Source organism: Cucurbita pepo, chromosome 8 (genome assembly GCF_057944985.1).
Source record: "Cucurbita pepo subsp. pepo isolate OVF chromosome 8, ASM5794498v1, whole genome shotgun sequence".
NCBI lineage: Eukaryota > Viridiplantae > Streptophyta > Magnoliopsida > Cucurbitales > Cucurbitaceae > Cucurbita > Cucurbita pepo.
The window spans coordinates 9,236,596-9,254,167 of record NC_141805.1 but is presented as its reverse complement, the minus strand read 5'-3'; the positions used below and the strand labels follow the sequence as shown (position 1 = coordinate 9,254,167).

The window sequence follows — 17,572 nt, the reverse complement described above, 5'->3', positions numbered from 1 at the left end:
TATCTTCCTAAGGGATCTGTGAGATCAAAATGGGAGAATCAAGTTTTTCAGCTGTTGAACCACCTGTCTTCGATGGAGACAATTATCAAATGTGGGCAGTTCGTATGGAGACTTATTTGGAGGACTTGGATCTTTGGGAACCAATAGAAGAGGATTACGAGGTCCCTCCGCTTCCAGCAAATCCTTCTGTAGCACAAATCAAATTACAGAAGGAAAAGAAGACAAGGAAATCAAAGGCGAAAGCTTGCCTATTTGCCGCTGAAATCAAAGGCGAAAGCTTGCCTATTTGCCGCTGTATCTCAAATGATCTTCATGCGAATAATGTCCCTCAAAACAGCAAAGGAAATCTGGGATTATCTCAAGGCTGAATAAAGGAGATGAGAGGATTCGTAGAATGAAAGTCCTGAATTTGATTAGGGATTTTGAGTTGCAGAAGATGAAGGAGTTAGAGTCGGTGAAAGAGTACTCTGACAGACTTCTCAACATCGCCAACAATGTGAGATTGCTTGGTTCTATATTAAATGATTCCAGAATCATTGAAAAACTGCTAGATCACTGTTCTAGAGAAATTTGAAGCCACCATTACTACTCTGGAGAACACGAAAGACTTGTCAAAGATTTCTCTTACAGAGCTCTTGAATGCTTTACAAGCACAATAGCAAAGGAGGTCTATGAGGCAAGAAGGGGTGATTGAAGGTGCTTTACTTGTTAAGCATCAAGACAGCAGTAGGTATAAAAACAACAAAAAATTTAAAAATCAATTGACGTATGGAGATGCATCTACCAATTATTAGAAGACAAAAGGAGGTTTCAAAAAATCCTATCCACCTTGCCGCCATTGTAAGAAGAAAGGTCATCCACCGTACAAGTGTTAGAGAAGACCTGACGCCTTCTGCTCCAAATGCAATCAACTTGGACATGAAGCTGTGATCTGCAAAGCCAAAGATCAGGTGAAAGAAGTAGATGCACAGGTAGTTGATCAAGAAGAAAAAGAAGAAGATCAATTGTTTATGGTCACTTCTTCCTCAGGCAAAGAATCAAGCGAGAGTTGGTTGATTGACAGTGAGTGCACAAATCACATGACATATGACAAGGAGTCTTTTGAAGAATTAAGAGACATCGAAGATAAGAGAGTGAGGATTGACAATGGTGAACACTTGGAAGTCAAGGGAAAAGGCACAATAGCTATAACAAGTTATGAAGTGTTGTTTGAGAATAAACAGTGCTTGATCAAAGATGCTAGTGGCAAAGACTTGTTCAATGTCAAAATGGAAGGAAAAAGTTTTGCTCTAAATCTGACGGCATTTATACCCAGAGTTAGTGCCACTGAGATTTGGCACAAAAGACTTAGACACTTTCATCATCGAGGTTTGCTTCAGATCCAATCAAAGAAGCTGGTAGAAGAACTCACCGACATTGATGAGGACATGCCTCCTTACCGTGCTTGTAATTTTGGGAAGCAACATAGGCAACCCTTTCCTAAACAGGCATGGAGAGGCTCGAAAAAGCTGTAACTAGTTACTGATCTTTGTGGTCCTCAGCGAACACCATCATTAAATGGTAATCTTTATTACATTGCTTTTATTAATGAACTAACAAGAATGTGTTGGATATTCTTGCTGAAGCAAAAGTCAGAAGTTGCGGGTGTATTTTGGAAATTCAAAGCCAAAGTTGAGAATGAAGGTTCATGCTTGATTCAGACTATAAGATCATATAATGGCAAGGAGTACACTTCAGAAACTTTTAATAGCTTTTGTGAAGAGGTTGGAATTGAACATCAATTGACAACACCATACACTCCTCAACAGAATGGCGTCAGGAGGAATAGATTCATAATAGAGATGATGAGATGCATGCTTCATAAGAAGGATCTTCCAAAACGTTTTTGGAGAAAAGCAGTAAACACTATTATGCGCTTGCAAAATCGAATTTCAACAAAAGTTGTGAAGGACCTGACACCATTTGAAGTTTAGTATGGTTACAAACCTTCTTTAAAGCTCCTTAGAGTATTTGGGAGTCTTTGTTTCACTTACATTTCACAGGTCAAGCGTGATAAGCTTGACAAAAAGTCAGAAGTTGGCATCTTTGTTGGGTATAGCATTATATCCAAAGCTTACAGAGTTTTTCAACCACACACTAGTCGTGTTATTGTGAGCCAAGATGTTCATTTTGGTAGCATGTTAGAAGAGTCTGAAGATGAACGACTAAGAAGAGTCTGAAGATGAACGACTAAAAGAGTCTGAAGATGAACAACAAGATGCTTTGGTTGATGATGCACCTATCAGAGGAGGAGCTTTCAGTGATCGAGAAAAACAAAATCTGAGAGTTGGTTGATCAACCTCTAAATAAAAAGATAATTGGAGCAAGATGGGTGTTCGGAAAAAAGCTTGGAGTTCACAGCATCTAAACAAGGAGGAGTGTTAAAGATCACGTATTTGTTTAGATTGCTGTCAATTAGTATCTAATTAAATCTCCGTTAGTAGTTAGGTTTAGTTTTGATTTGATTTAGTTTTTATTTAAGTACTGGTTTGTTACCAGATTTTATGCAGATTTTTTAGGTAGATTTTCTAAACATCTTGTTCTATTCTTTGTCTATATAGAGAGCATTCTTGCTCTTCATAATTCAATCTTCCCATCAATTATTCAATCAATCCCTCCTTCACTAACCATACTCAAAATACTACTAAAATGATATACTTTTGTGTTTGTCTCAAATAAATGCTAATTAATGTTTAATATGCATATGATATACTACTATTTGTTTAACTTAATTACATGTTTATCGATATGTGATATACGGTTGAGATATTCAAAATATAAATAAAATGATACACTCGTGCATCTATCTAGAATGAATATTGATCAATGTCTAATATATTCTTAATATTCTCAACATATTACTACTAAAAATGATGTACTCATATTTTTGCCTCAAATGAATCTTGACTTATTATTTGTATATCGATGGAAAACTCGAAATGTTAATAAAACATTGAATCTTAATTGATGTTAACAAAATTACATGCTTGCACGTATAATAATGTAATACAAACTATCAAACATGAGCTAAAATTATTCATGAATATAAACAATCTTAAGCCCAACAACATTGAAGCAGGTGAAAAGTAAAATAAATAAATAATCAATCAAACATATCTCAATGTCATAAGCGTACCAACAATAAACATATCCTTGAGTGATGCTTATCAATAATGAAATTATTAGTGATTAAGACCTATAAGTTATATAGATCTCTCGTATTAACTAAGAATTATCAATCATATGAATTTATAAAAGTATTTCATGAGCACAAATCAATATAACAGCAAAAGGATTGAACAACAATGAATTAAAATTACAAATCAATGAGCACAAATAATAATAATCAACAACTTTGAATGGGGGCACTAACAGCAAAAGGATTCGTACCTGAATGACTGGAAGCAACACATCAAACTGATATTCTCATTTTCTTTTGTTGCATGAAGATTATGCTCAATTTAAGAGTGGATTTTGAAGGACGAATAATTTTAGAGCAATATAATTGTAATCCTCCCCCAATATAATTCTTGATGTCTTGCATATGAGGTTCGAGAGAATGCAGTAAGATGTGCTGTAATAATGGTTCATAAAGATTCAAGTCAAGGAAATCGATTGAAATGATTGCATAATTAGTTTTTAGGAAATATAAAGATAATTAACGCAAAATGACTTTACGTACCTGATAATGCCTATGGTTGATGGATGAATAAGTTTTTCTTCTCTTCAATGCCAAAGATATAAAATGTTTACACCAGGAATATGAGAAATTTTTTGCCAATCTTCTCCTCTTCCTTCCTCGTACCTCTTTCCCAATTTAGAGCAATTCCAAATTTTCAATGATTTTAAAGAGGGGAGGTGGTGAATCCCTTCTGGCAATGAAGTGAGCATTGGACATAAGATAATCGATAGTTCTGAGAGTGAAGTAAGTAAGGCTGCCCATCCATTCGGGTAGAGTTTTTAAATTTAGACACCATTCTATCCGAATGGTTTGAAGAGTTGTCACATGTTGTATCCCATTGGGCAAATACTCCAACTTGGGTATATTATAAAGATGTAAAAAGCGAAGACTTTGAAACTCTTTCCATAGTAATTCATTAGTACGATGTTGTACGAGAGAAAAAGACATTTGTAAGCTTTTGAAATCTCTCAGCGTAAGTTGCTCAAGATTTTTGAAATAATAGAATAACTCTTTTGGCATAAACTCAAGATCATCCAGTCTACTGAGTTCAAAAGAAGATACTTTAGACTGAGTAGAAGAAGACTCTTCAACACAATGACTTACCGTCATTTCAATTACTGTATCAAGTAGTTGTAGACTAACCATACTTATTTGGAGTTTCTTTAGAGGTGCATGCCAAGGAATTGAAACCAGTTTAGGACAATTATCGATTGTAAGTTGACAAAGGCAAGGCACTTTTGTATGAAAGGAGGCACTATTTGGAGAAGATTCTGATGAAATTTCACCTTTCCACCAACCTTTTAAATTGGGCATGTTTACAATGCTTAATTTTTCAAGGGATGGTAGAAACGTTGACGAATAAGGATAATTATTGTTGTCAATGTACTCAATGCAAGGTAATAATTGAAGGCCCAAACGCTTGAGAAGTGGAAATTGATCGAATCGTGGGAGAGACTCTAATTTGACGCAATCTGAAAGCTTTATGTCGATCAAGTAAACAAGGACATTAGAGGATAGCCAATCACATAGCTTGACTTCTTGATATCCACATATATGTACCTTTTGAACGTTTAAATGTGGTTGTAAACATTCTAACACTCCTTTGTAGTCATCATTATTGGAAATATTCATAGCCTCATCTTTGGAATAATTCCAAACAAATTTCAACTTTCGAATACTGGACTTCTGTTGCAAGCTAAAATGATGCTTTTCTAGATCATCAATTGTACAAAATTTCAAACCTTTAATGGTTAATGATCCCCTCAACTTGCTCAGTCTATTCAACTCACTTAAATCACAGCCAACATCTTTGTTTAATACAAAAAGATTCATTGTTTGAAGTCCAGTAAGCTCACCTAATCCTTTGGGTGAATGAGTCAAAGATTTGCAACCACTTAAATCAAGATGCTTAAGCTTGACACATTTCTTAATATCTTTTGGCAATTCTTTTAACATCAAACATTTTTGCTCCAAATTATTCCATTCATCTATCGAATTTGGAAGGAATTCTATATTCAAACTAGCAAGGCTTAGATACCTAAGCTTCCTCCAATTTTTTGCATCTCTCGGCAACTTTTCTAATAATATACACCCATCAAGAATAAGTGTTTCCAAATTATACAATTCATTCATAGAGTTCGGAAGGAAACGAAGTCCAATTTGACATATTTCCAAATATCTTAAATGTTTCAACTTGCCAATAGATTTAGGCAATACTTGAACAGTCAAATCAATGCTCAAATTCAACCTCAGCGTTCTTAATCGCAAAAACTTGGTAAATATTAGTTTAAGGACTTTTTTGCCATCCTTACGGGGAGCATCAATAATTAATGTCCTCAAATTTTTTGCCTCAAACAATAATTTCAAGGACTCCAATTTTATACCGAACCTACGGTAAATTGAGATATGTCTGGTTCTTTCAATGACCACCTTATCATTCACTTCCATAGAAACACATTCATTTTTCATTATTGAACAAGCAAGATCATGCATCAAATCGTGCATCTTACACTCTACTATGTCACCCATCTCATTTCTTTTGACGTCTTGAAAGAATGACCTTGATAATAATTCCATGAAATAATCTTCCCCAATATCATTTGGCTCAATTGTGCCAATTGATTGAACGAAACCTTGCGCCACCCATTGTTTTATCATTTCATCCTTTTGAAAGATATAATCTTTGGAGAATAAAGAACAGTAGGTAAAACATTGCTTCAAACTATATTCGAGATGATTATAACTTAGCTCCAATATTGATAGCATGAATTGTGTCTCTTCTCTTTGCTCCAAAACTCGAGAAAACTCCTTATCCTTGAAAGCCAACCAAAGATGATGTTCTGGTTTTTTAGCATTCAAAAGACATCCTATGATTCTTATTGCAAGAGGAAGGCCTTTTAACTTTGCCACATTCTCCTTACCAATTTTTAGCATACAAAAGACTGATCTGAATTTGCAAGTTCTTTTTTTGATTTCTCACCTCTAAAAGCCACTTTTTTAAACAATAGCCAAGCGCTTTGATAGTCCAATTGCCCTAAAACATAAGATAAAATTGTATCAAAAGTCTCTGCAACTCGCTGATGACGTGTTGTGATCAATATTCTACTACCTTTTGCACCATCCTTTAACAATGTTTTAAGCTTAACCCATTTCTAGTAATTTTCATTCCACACATCATCCATGATGAGCAAGTACTTTTTCCCATCAATATGCTTTCGAAGTTCACTTTGTAAAAACTCTATTTGAAGGATCTCAGGCTTCTTTCCTGTTGCAGACTCTATAATCTTTTCAACAATAACATTCACATCAAACTGTTCCGAAATACACACCCATAATTTCAACATAAAATGTTCGGTTGTGTTTTCATTATTGTAGACAGATTGTGCAAGTGCGGTCTTTCCCAATCCTCCCATTCCAACTATGGCAATCGTTGCAATATTCTCCTTAGCTTCAATATTTGTATCTAACAGAAGATCCATAATTGCTTTTTTGTCGTCCTCCCTACCAACCACTTCATCATCGTGTATAATAGAGTAAGTCTCTCGAGTCTCCCTCAGCTCATCAATTCGAGTATCTCTAACACTCTTCGAGCAATAGAATTGTGTTTTATCGACATCAATAGCATTCAGTTTTTCTCTAATATCTTTAATTCTGTGACTCATTTTAAAACGAAATGCAATATGATGAGGCATAGACAAAACTTCGCGTACCTCTTTCACCCCTCTTCTACTTTCGGCTATAACTTGCCGCCTCAAGGTTTCATAAGCAAACTCGTCAATCAAGTCATCGGCATCGTAGAAAACATCCTTGACCCTTGAAATCCAATTCTTGTTTTCATGGTTCTTGAACTGTTGCTCCTCTGCATCAAGAAGCGCAGCTTCCATGGCTTCAATGGTATGTTTGAGTTTAGTAAGCTCATCATCGAGGCCCCAAAGCAATTGAAACTCAGCGAGTGCAGGAGAGCCCAATTTGGTTACAAGGGATGCCGCAATATTGTATAGAATTGATTCCGCCATTGCAATGATTCCAATAACTTCGAATGAGATTTCTTCTTCTTCTTATTCTTATACTTAATTTGAAGGTAATCCTTTTTTCTTCCTAACATTTCAACCACTTAACAAAATATCCACTTTGTCGGCTGTTAAGAATAGTCTTTGGAGGGTTCCACATGCATGTGCTTCACAATTACTCATAACCTTACATCCCATCTCCCATCCTATCCTCTTCCGTTTGTGATTGAAACATCAAAATAAATTATTAATTAATCCTTTTATTTTCAAAAATTATACTCATATTTTTCGTAATCCTAAGTTATGGATATAATTTGTTATTATTGTGTGAAATTAATTATTACAAACAATCGAAGACTCAAATAATTAAATTTTCTTTTGTGTAAGGATCCAATTCTGAATTTTTTCAATTTTTCTTTTAAAGTTTCAATTAAAAAAGTTTTATTGAGGGTCTTAGACGACGAATTTTAAGATGTGGTCGAATTTTATTGATATCTTGAATCTGAAAAGTGCAACCTTATCTTAAATCAATCTCGCGAAGGACCCTATGACATCATGTGTGAAGGTCGAGGCTTTTATTAGACTATAAAGTCACAATAAATATAGGAGAAGTGACTCCTCTGGTGGCGTGGCGGACTAATGTGTCTACTTTTGTGGTCTCTTATCACCTAAAGGTGGGTTTATGGAGGGATGACCCTGTTTAAGAGCCGCTCATGACTATTTCCACGTACCATAGTGACACTAATGTTAAGAAGTTTTGGTTGACGCATTATTAAGCCCAATCTAAGTCACTAATAAAATCATGTAATTTAAATAATTGTGAGAAAGAATGTCATGCTCAAAGTTGAAGGGAATGAACTCTTCATTCACTCATTGGAAGCATTGGGAACCGTTTTAATTTTATTATGAATTAAAACAAAAGCAATAAATATAAGAGTTAAAACTCTACCTTTGTAGAAACCCTAGCTTGAAAAACTTCTTGTAGTATTCCAACCGTGCAAACGTTCTTCAACATTCTACAAGCTCTTCCTTGCTACCTAGCTTGAAAAACTTCTTGGAGTATTCCAACCGTGCAAACGTTCTTCAACATTCCACAAGTTCTTCCTTGCTATGACTCGAACACAAGACCAAAAGTTTGTGGGAGACTTTTGAAAGAAAATCCCAAAGAGACTGGAGAAGAATAGTTTTGAAATTTCTTTGTAGATGTAATTTCATTCTCGAGAGAAGGTGGGAGAAATTAGTGTGTTTTGGCTCAACCCAAGAATGGTATTTATAAGGACTCTAGTTGAATATTTGTCGAATAATATATTTACATATTTATTTTAAATATATTTTTATTTAATGCATCAATATATATTAATTAATTTAATATTTAATTGTATCGAATATAATAAATATATTTTTCTTTTTTAATATATCTAATATATTAAATATTAATTTGAACTCTTCAAATTAATATATTTTTCTCTATTTAAGTTTAATATATATAATATATAATATATAATATATTAAATATTAATTTGAATACTTCAAATTAAAATATTTTTTCTATTTATTTAATATATCTAATATATTAAATATTATTTTAACCTTTCAAATTAAACTTATTTTCTCTTTTATATTTAATATATCTAATATATTAAATATCAATTTAAATACTTCAAATTTTCTTTTAAATGAATTAACCTTTTAGCGTTATATGAGCTGGGACTTTATGGATCTACCGATTATAAGCTACAATGATATAAAATTAATTAATTAAACTTTTTAATTAATCAATTTTCATTCATTAACTATAGGACACTCCACTATAGACCTAGAGTTGCACTTTTATGCACTGTATGACAAGTTATGTATAACCATTACAAGCAAGTAGATCCTTCACAAGTTGTTCATAATTACAGCTGGGTCAAAAGTTCATTTATGATCCAATCATAAACGAAGTCCCTCTCGAGCCAATGAGAGGGTGGGGCCCCATTATTCAAGTCTCGAAATCAGTACTTAAGAGAACAACTCATCTACTTTTCTTATATGGAAAGGAGTGAATTTCATCTCGTGATATTATGTTCCCAACTCCCTATTTAGTCAAGTCCCCACAATGGTAGACATATTGAAGAGGCTAAAAGAGTCAATCTCACCCATATAAATGAAAGGACAAGCTCTCACAGGCATGAGTTCATAACTCACTCAGGATTAAGATCGAGTCGCATATGATCATCATGTGAAATATTAATCTTCTCATTAACGGATTTGAGAGATTAAATATTTCTTGGTTCAGTCTTATACAAACTCATTGTATAGTACCCCCACTTACATGTCTCCACATGAACGATTTGGATCAAATCATTTGTAACAATTACAAAGTGGGCCGTATCAATAGTGTTACCAAGATAAGGCACTCAACTTTATCCATATACTATAGACTCTTCAAGTTATTACTTGAACACGATCCTCTTGTATGTCAACCACATACTGTTCAAGATTACATTAATAACCTTGGATTTTCATACCATGGATAACGATTAAATTACAAATAAAATAATAAAAATTATGGTTAAAAACTAAATAATTACTTATGAGGCTTTAGGGCATAAATCCCAACAAAAGTCACCTAGTTTTCTTGAAACATTACCTTCTTGGGGCTCGAATGGAACCCGATCTTTCAATGACTCTCTCTCGGGTTCTTTACAAGAATGGCTCAATATGTTTCCCTAAAGCTGCACAAATAATTTTTAAAGGAAAACATTCACCTACGAACAATCACTTGGTAGTCGGTTGTCTCAATTTCGTCGACGTCGTCTTCTACACTCAGTTGAGTCTTGTCTCGTAGGGTCCGTGGTCTTCAGCACTAGGTTGAGTCCGTGGTCATTAGCACTCGATAGTCGGTTGTCTCAGCACTCGAAAGAGGTGAAAATAAAATATTTTTTTTTAACAACCCGAACCCAACTCGAAACTTTTGTGTTGGGTTGGGTTACCAATCTAACAAACTCGAACTTTTCGGTAGGTCTAAAAAATTCCTTCAATCCAATCCAACTCGACCCACGTACACCCCTAGACCGCACAACTCTCGAACGCTCCTCCACCTTGATCGGTTGCCAATGAACACATGAAAAAGAAATGGGGCAAGGGGTGAGTCCAAAAATACTCAGTAAGCAAACTACTTGTAGGCTCTCATCGCATTTTTACCCTAATAAGTTATCACGAACTTATTTTCTAGGCTCTCGGAAGTTCGGGCTTATTACCATATTCACTAGGGACAACTTTCATGAGTCAACTATATGTGTAATCTCAAGTCCCATTTTAGGACCAATCTACGAATTTGCGGTGTCAACCTTGACCTATTTCTACAAGTAATAAAAATACTTACCTTGAGGTAACTACTTGTATAGTCCCAAGTCTATCTCCAAAACAGGTGTATGAAGTCGGGCGCCAACCCTGACCCATTTCTACATGCAATAGAAGAGCTAACGACTTGTGTAGTCTCAAGTCCCTTCTCAAGACCAATTTACGAAGTTGCGTCAGCCTTGACCTATTTCTACATGTAATCGAAACACTCTAGAAGGCCTTAGAGGTTCTGGTGACATCACACCCCCGACTGTTAAGCCAATTAGTCTTTCTTAATCGTCCTTGTCGTGGAAGTTTCTTATAAAGGGAGAATAAAAAATTAAAAAAATATATATTATGAAATTAAATATACCTATATATATAATTGTATGGTAATAAAATTATTATTTTTTAAATTGATTTCATTCAACCCAAGAAATTCATAATTTTTTCATTTATTTGAATTCAATCCAAATAAATTTATAATCCAACCTGAACCATATGTATTGAATTAAGTTGATCAAATTTTTGGGTTATTGATTTTTTTGAACACCTCAAGGGCCATCAACGTCTTAGTCATGAACAAACGTTTAATTAAATATCTTTACATTATTGATGGCTATAGATTTAAATAATATTGTCCTTTAGGGAAATCAATTCAACTCTAAAAAACACATCCATTCTTTTATATATAAAAAAAAGATACCAATTTCGTTTTTAAGTGTTATTAGAATTAGGTAGAACATATTTTTAAAAAATATTACTAAAATATGGATATATAATTATCGTCTGATAGATTTAAAATCTTAAAGAACATATTTTTACAACCAAACGTTACATAATCAAATTATTGTTCTATAAAATTAATCGAGAAGCAGACAAGTTAGTCCAAACACATCCACACAGAGAGAACCAACGTATATTAAAAAAAAGCCGACCCATAGACATCGAAACCACTTAGCTCATCCAATGGGTTTTTTTATATTACAAATTTAATCCCAAAGGAAAAAGCTTTGCATACTTTAATGAATAATTTCCACTCCCAATTAGACTTTTTCCCTGTTCACAACTATCATCTTCTTCGTTTTGCTCTGCTCTCCATTTTTTGTGCAGCCAACAAGGTAATTATTTCATTCTTTATTGCTATATTTTTCAGGCAAGTATGTTGGGGAAATTTGATGATGATCCAATTCAATCCATTGGGGATTTGAATAAATTTCAATTTCATGTGTAATTTTTATGTGATTTTTTTAGGTTGATCCGTAAATTTATCAAACATGAATTACGATGACGTTTTTGTGTAGAGTATAGAGACTACAATAGAACCCGAAAAGATAAAAGATATCAAAAGGGATGACATCAGATTCAGAATACTACACATTCTGGCCTCACAAGATACATCCAAAGTTCATATTCTATACCACTAATCTTTCATATGCAATGGTCAACCTTCGTCCTGTTCTTCCTGGTATGCTTATATTTGTATGAATATCGTAATTAATCGCTCATGTTCGTGGATGTTCTAAACTATCAAATCTTGTTTCTTTTCAGGTCATATCCTTCTTACGAGGCTATTTGTAGTGAATTTGAAACGAATTTTTAGAACGTCATTTTTAACCACTTCAAAAAAAACTAGTTAAAGGGTAAGTTTGACATAATTTTCTAGAATTTTCACCCATTAATACTAAATAGTTTCGTTACTTAGTTGACTATTAGTTGACCTAATGAAAAAATCGATTTTGTTGACGTATAATGAATATAGTTTATAAATTCTTTTTGTTAATGGGATTGTTGAGTTGACTCTTAAACTAAAAACATGTCAACCCGACAAAGTAGCTCGATATTTTGATATAAGAACGCATCTAAAGAAATGGAATGGAATGTGGTTTTGGCTTTGACAATAATACATGTGTTAGTGATCCCAAAGCGGGAGGTTAAGCGCTTTGGGGATCTGAATGCTGATGAGATATGCGACCTATGGCTCACAACCCAACTAGTTAGTGGCAAATTGGAGTCCTATCATAATGCTTCCTCCCTCACCTTGAACATCCAAGTAAGAAATAACTCATACATTTAGACTTCTACTAACATTTAGCCACATGTTTACCGCTTAGCTCGATGTGTATATCAATGTCAGGATGGCCCCGAAGCAGGACAAAGTGTTCCACACGTTCACATTCATATTGTCCCACGAAAGTCCAGTGACTTTGCGAGAAATGATGATATCTACGATGCAGTAAGAATCATTCTTGTAATTTTATATTGAAGTTATTCAGTCTCTACTACACTCGAGATGTTTTCGAATGACACATTTTTTGTCGAGGAAGATGTGTCGTGTTGTGTTTTGTAGCACGATTTATGTTAGACGAAACTGAATATTATACTCTTTATTTTTGTTCGTTCGTTCGTTCGTAGATGGATGAGAATGATAGAGCATTAAAGAAACATATTGATTTGGATGAGAAGAGGATGGATAGAGGATTTGAGGAGATGGCACAAGAAGCTGATGAATACACAAAGCTTTTCTTCTAGATGTGATGGTTTTTGTTAATGTTTTAAAAGTCATCCAAGAAAAGTATAGTTACTTTAACTTGTTTATAAGAGTTAGATTGTCCTTAGAATGTTACTCGATTAATTTTGGACTTTTTATGATTGTAGTAGTAAAGAGGAATGTGTACGTAAAACCTTACCTTCTATTTTATACCATTTAATTTTTGTAATGAACATTTTGATAGCGGTTTATATGTGAAATCAAGGTTACTTTCAGATATCGAGGAATAGCTGAATCATTCCCATGAGGTTTGATGGCAATTTTCGAGATAATTTGAGGAATTTTGTTTCCAAATCTAGGGGAGAATCTTACACGGAGGAATAATTCGAGGATTATAGTTCCCAAATCTAAGAGAATCTTACATTGAGGACTACTAGAATCATCTTCACGAGGTCTGATGGTAATCCTCAGGATAATTCGAGGATTATCAGAGGGTTCTTATTGGTACAAATGGTACTTCGAACTTGGAACAAGCATGAAGAAATTAACGATACTTCTTTATCTTTTGAGTTGTTATGCCAGATCGGTCGCTCAAGACCTTTGGTCTCTATCCGGATCAAATGGAAAAAATGGGATCACTTCTTCTGAACTCGTTGAGAATGACTCTGATCTACTTCATGACCTATTAGAAGTAGAAGGTGCTTTGTTGGGATTGAGATCCTCACAAACAGAAAAAAATTGCAGTTGATTTGATAATGACCGAGTGACATTGCTTCTTCGGCCCGAACCTAGGAATCTCTTAGATGTGATACAAAATGGATCTTGTTCTTTGTTCTATCGTTGATTAGAGATTTTTCTATGAACAATACGAATCGGAGTTTGAAGAAGGGGAAGGAGAAGGAGTCCTCGACTCGCAACAGATAGAGGAGGATTTATTCAATCACATAGTTTGGGCTCCTAGCATATGGCGCCCTCATTCCAAAATCTAAGAGAATCTTACACCGAGAACTACTAGAATCATCTCCACGAGGTCTGATGGTAATCCTCAAGATAATTCAAGGATTATTGTTCCCATATCAAAGAGAATCTTACACGAGGAACTAGAATCATCTCCACGAGGTTTGATGGTAATTCTCAGGCTAATACGAGGATTATCGTTCCAAAATCGAAAAGAATCTTACACACAGATGAAGTCTGATGACAATTCTTAAGATAATTCGAGGATTATCGTTTCTAAATCTAAGAGAATCTTACACCGAGAACTACTAGAATAATCTCTACAAGGTCTTATGGTAATCATCAAGATACTTCGAGGATTATCATTCTCAAATCTAGAAGAATCTTACACAAACGAGTATTAGAATCGTATGTATAAGGTTTGATGAAGATTAATTTCTAAACTAAACTCGAAATGACTACTCCAATGTGACCAAAAAACAAATTTATTATTGGAAGATAAATAAAAAAAAAATATATATATACAAGGGGTTGATTGTAATATTAATAAAATACGAGAGGTTGGCCGCAATATTCAATAAATTATTGAAGATTAATTGAAAAAATTAAAAATTTAGGGGCGTAATTGTAATATTTAATTAAATAGATTTATTTATTAAATTAAAATTTTAAGGGTGTATTTTGAAACATAGTTGAGGGGTTTAAGAGTCATTTGTGAAATTTTGAGTAATAATAATTATTTTTTATTTGCTTTCAAAAATCCAAATTTTCTTTTAGATAGCACTACTACAGTCTCCACCCTCCCTCCTCCTAATTTTCCTTTTCCCCAAATCCGCTTCCATGCCGCCGTTCTGAGGTTGCCGTCGCCGGAGACTCGTTTGCCATTACCATAGCCGGAGTGGATCTTCTCCTTCTTCTTCTTCTTCTTCTTCTTCCGTCGAATTATTTCTCTGGACTGTAGTGTAAGTGGAGTTTCTTCTTCGTCCGTTCTATTTTTCATCTTTTTTCACACTTAATTTCTCTTCCATGCTTTTTCTTTAGCTCTTGTTGCTTTAAGTTTCAAGGATTCTCCTCCATGCTCCAATAATTTTCCATATCTTACGTTTTTCCGCATCAAAATTGACTTGCGCTTGTACTTGGGAAAAGGAAAGAAGGGTTGATTCATGAATGTTTGTTGTTCAATGCCTCATTTTCGGTTGTTTTTTTTTTTAATAGAAAGCAGTTCTTGCATATGTATTAATTCAGCTATGTTGCGACCTTGTTGATAACTTCACACTGCTTTGTCCACCACATGTTTGATAAAATGCCAACTTGTATTCGGGTTCTTTATCATAAATTAAAATTATTGTCGCCTGTTTTACAAAAATCTTCAGTATTTGTTGATGGTGTGTGCAGATTCAGCGCATTCTATATGTTAATTTAAAGGTTAATCTGCCTGACAGGAAGCTGGATGGAATGATTCTTAATTGTTTGTAAAAGTTGAATGTTAATTTGATGTATCATCATTGTTATCTTGACTGATTTTTTTCGTTTTGCTTGTTTCAGAATGTATTTGATATCATCTACTTGAATTGGAATTCGTTCTTGTTCAGAGAATTTTTGTAGCAATTGTCCTTGCTGGGTTATCAGAGTTGTGCTATTTTCTACACAGCTTATGTAATCATTTCTAGGGAAAACTGTGGAAAACATGAATGCTTTAATACCAAGCAGGTTATTTGTGTTTGCTGGAGAGTCGTTTTGCTTCCAAAAGTTACCTCGCGTTTATCGATCGACATGGTCTCACAGTGGTGTGTTTAGTCTTAGTAAGGCTGAGCTGAACCAAGGACCCCTTACTCTAGCAAGCCTTGGGTTCAAAAGTGAGTTTCAAAATACAGACAAGAGCAAAGTGAATAAGGTTACCGAGTTAGATTCTCCACGGGACGTCCCGAAAAGTAGAGTGAAGATTGTTCGAAACAATGAAAAAAAGGTGGTTGGAGTGAGAAAAATGGTAGAAGCAGAGATGGCTCCATTTTCTGCCAAGTCATTTTCTGAGCTTGGTCTTCCAGCTTTGTTGATAGAGAGGTTAGAAATTGAAGGCTTCACAGTTCCTACTGACATTCAATCTGCATCGATTCCGACCATTTTGAAAAACCATGATGTCGTCATTCAATCCTACACGGGTTCTGGAAAAACATTGGCATATATTCTTCCCATCCTTTCAGAAATAGGCCCGTTTAAGAATACAGCTTCCAATTGCAATGATGAACCTGGAAAGAAAAAGGAGATAGAGGCTGTTATTGTAGCTCCATCAAGGGAGCTGGGAATGCAAATTGTGAGGGAGTTTGAGAAGATATTAGGACCCGCAAACCGGAAAGTAGTTCAGCAGCTTGTCGGAGGTGCAAACCGAACAAGACAGGAGGAGGCTTTAAAGAAAAACAAACCTGCCATTGTTGTTGGGACACCAGGAAGAATTGCTGAAATCAGTGCATCAGGAAGGCTGCACACCCATGGTTGTAGCTTCTTGATCTTAGACGAGGTCGATGAACTACTTTCATTTAATTTTCGGGAAGACATGCATCGCATATTGGAACATGTTGGAAGAAGATCAGGTGCAAACTCACAAGGATCAGAAAATGCTCAAGCAAGAAGGGTGGACCGTCAATTAGTCATGGTATCTGCAACAGTGCCATTCTCAGTAGTAAGAGCAGCTAAAAGCTGGGGGTGTGACCCTCTTCTTGTCAAGGCCAACAAGGTTGCCCCTCTTGACTCGGTTCCTCTCATGGGACCTGTAAATCCGAGAGGGCCTTCCTCTGGGCCGACTTCGAACACAACTTTGCAGAATCAGACCGCCATTGATACTCTACCTCCATCTTTAAAACACTACTATTGTACTTCGAGGTTGCACCACAAGGTCGATATGTTAAGACGTTGTGTTCATGCACTCGATGCCAAATTCGTGATGGTTTTCATGAACCATACAAAGCAACTAAGGGACGTCGTCTTCAAGCTAAAGGCTCGTGGAATGAATGCGGCAGAGCTACATGGGGATCTCGGAAAACTTGGAAGATCAACTACTTTGAAAAGTTTCAAGAATGGTGAAATAAGAGTTCTAGTGACCAACGAATTATCTGCTAGGGGATTGGATATTGCTGAATGTGACCTTGTGGTTAATCTGGATTTGCCCACAGACTCGATTCACTACGCACACCGAGCCGGTCGGACAGGTCGGCTTGGTCGGATGGGGACGGTGGTGAGTATTTGCGAGGAGCCAGAAGTGTTTGTGGTGAAAAAACTGCAGAAGCAACTTGGTGTACCCATTTTAGCCTGTGATTTTATTGAGGGAAAGCTCGTGGATAAAGAGAAAAGCTAGGTAGGAGAACAATGGGAAGTTTGTTTGTGTTTGATTGAAAGCACTTTTTTGAAATTTGTACGTTTGGTTTGGTAGTAAAAAATTTTGGTTAAGAAAGTGCTTTATTATTTTGAAGTAGTGTTCCCAAAACTTATCTCAAACTCGATCTAATTAGGTTTGTATATACATAATTTTGAAATATATATCTTTTTTCTTTTTTTTGGAGTTTTTTTATCTGAGAA

The 17,572-nt window shown here is 35.1% G+C and overlaps 3 protein-coding genes and 1 pseudogene across 4 annotated transcripts; 3 read left to right on the top strand and 1 right to left on the bottom strand.

Moving 5' to 3' along the window:
• Positions 1–394: 394 nt before the first annotated feature.
• Positions 395–1,514, top strand: LOC147791524 (uncharacterized). Its single transcript, XM_087126304.1, has 2 exons — positions 395–496; positions 951–1,514. The coding sequence occupies exons 1-2, from the start codon at positions 395–397 to the stop codon at positions 1,512–1,514; spliced, it is 666 nt and encodes a 221-aa protein (XP_086982430.1).
• A 1,960-nt stretch (positions 1,515–3,474) lies between these two features.
• On the bottom strand, positions 3,475–7,329 carry LOC111799592 (disease resistance protein RGA2-like; annotated as a pseudogene).
• Positions 7,330–11,500: 4,171 nt separating this feature from the next.
• On the top strand, positions 11,501–13,127 carry LOC111800132 (bifunctional bis(5'-adenosyl)-triphosphatase/adenylylsulfatase FHIT-like). 2 transcript variants are annotated; one of them, XM_087126455.1, is made up of 5 exons: positions 11,501–11,675; positions 11,859–12,023; positions 12,460–12,607; positions 12,692–12,790; positions 12,970–13,127. In XM_087126455.1, the coding sequence occupies exons 2-5, from the start codon at positions 11,908–11,910 to the stop codon at positions 13,084–13,086; spliced, it is 480 nt and encodes a 159-aa protein (XP_086982581.1). In that variant the 5' UTR covers positions 11,501–11,675; positions 11,859–11,907; the 3' UTR covers positions 13,087–13,127. The 2 variants fall into 2 exon arrangements, with proteins under 2 accessions (XP_086982581.1, XP_086982580.1); XM_087126454.1 differs by lacking the exons at positions 11,501–11,675; positions 11,859–12,023 and having other exon boundaries at positions 12,092–12,607.
• Positions 13,128–14,770: 1,643 nt separating this feature from the next.
• On the top strand, positions 14,771–17,550 carry EMB1586 (P-loop containing nucleoside triphosphate hydrolases superfamily protein). Its single transcript, XM_023684256.2, has 2 exons — positions 14,771–14,964; positions 15,548–17,550. The coding sequence occupies exon 2, from the start codon at positions 15,690–15,692 to the stop codon at positions 17,349–17,351; it is 1,662 nt and encodes a 553-aa protein (XP_023540024.2). The 5' UTR covers positions 14,771–14,964; positions 15,548–15,689; the 3' UTR covers positions 17,352–17,550.
• Positions 17,551–17,572: the final 22 nt, after the last annotated feature.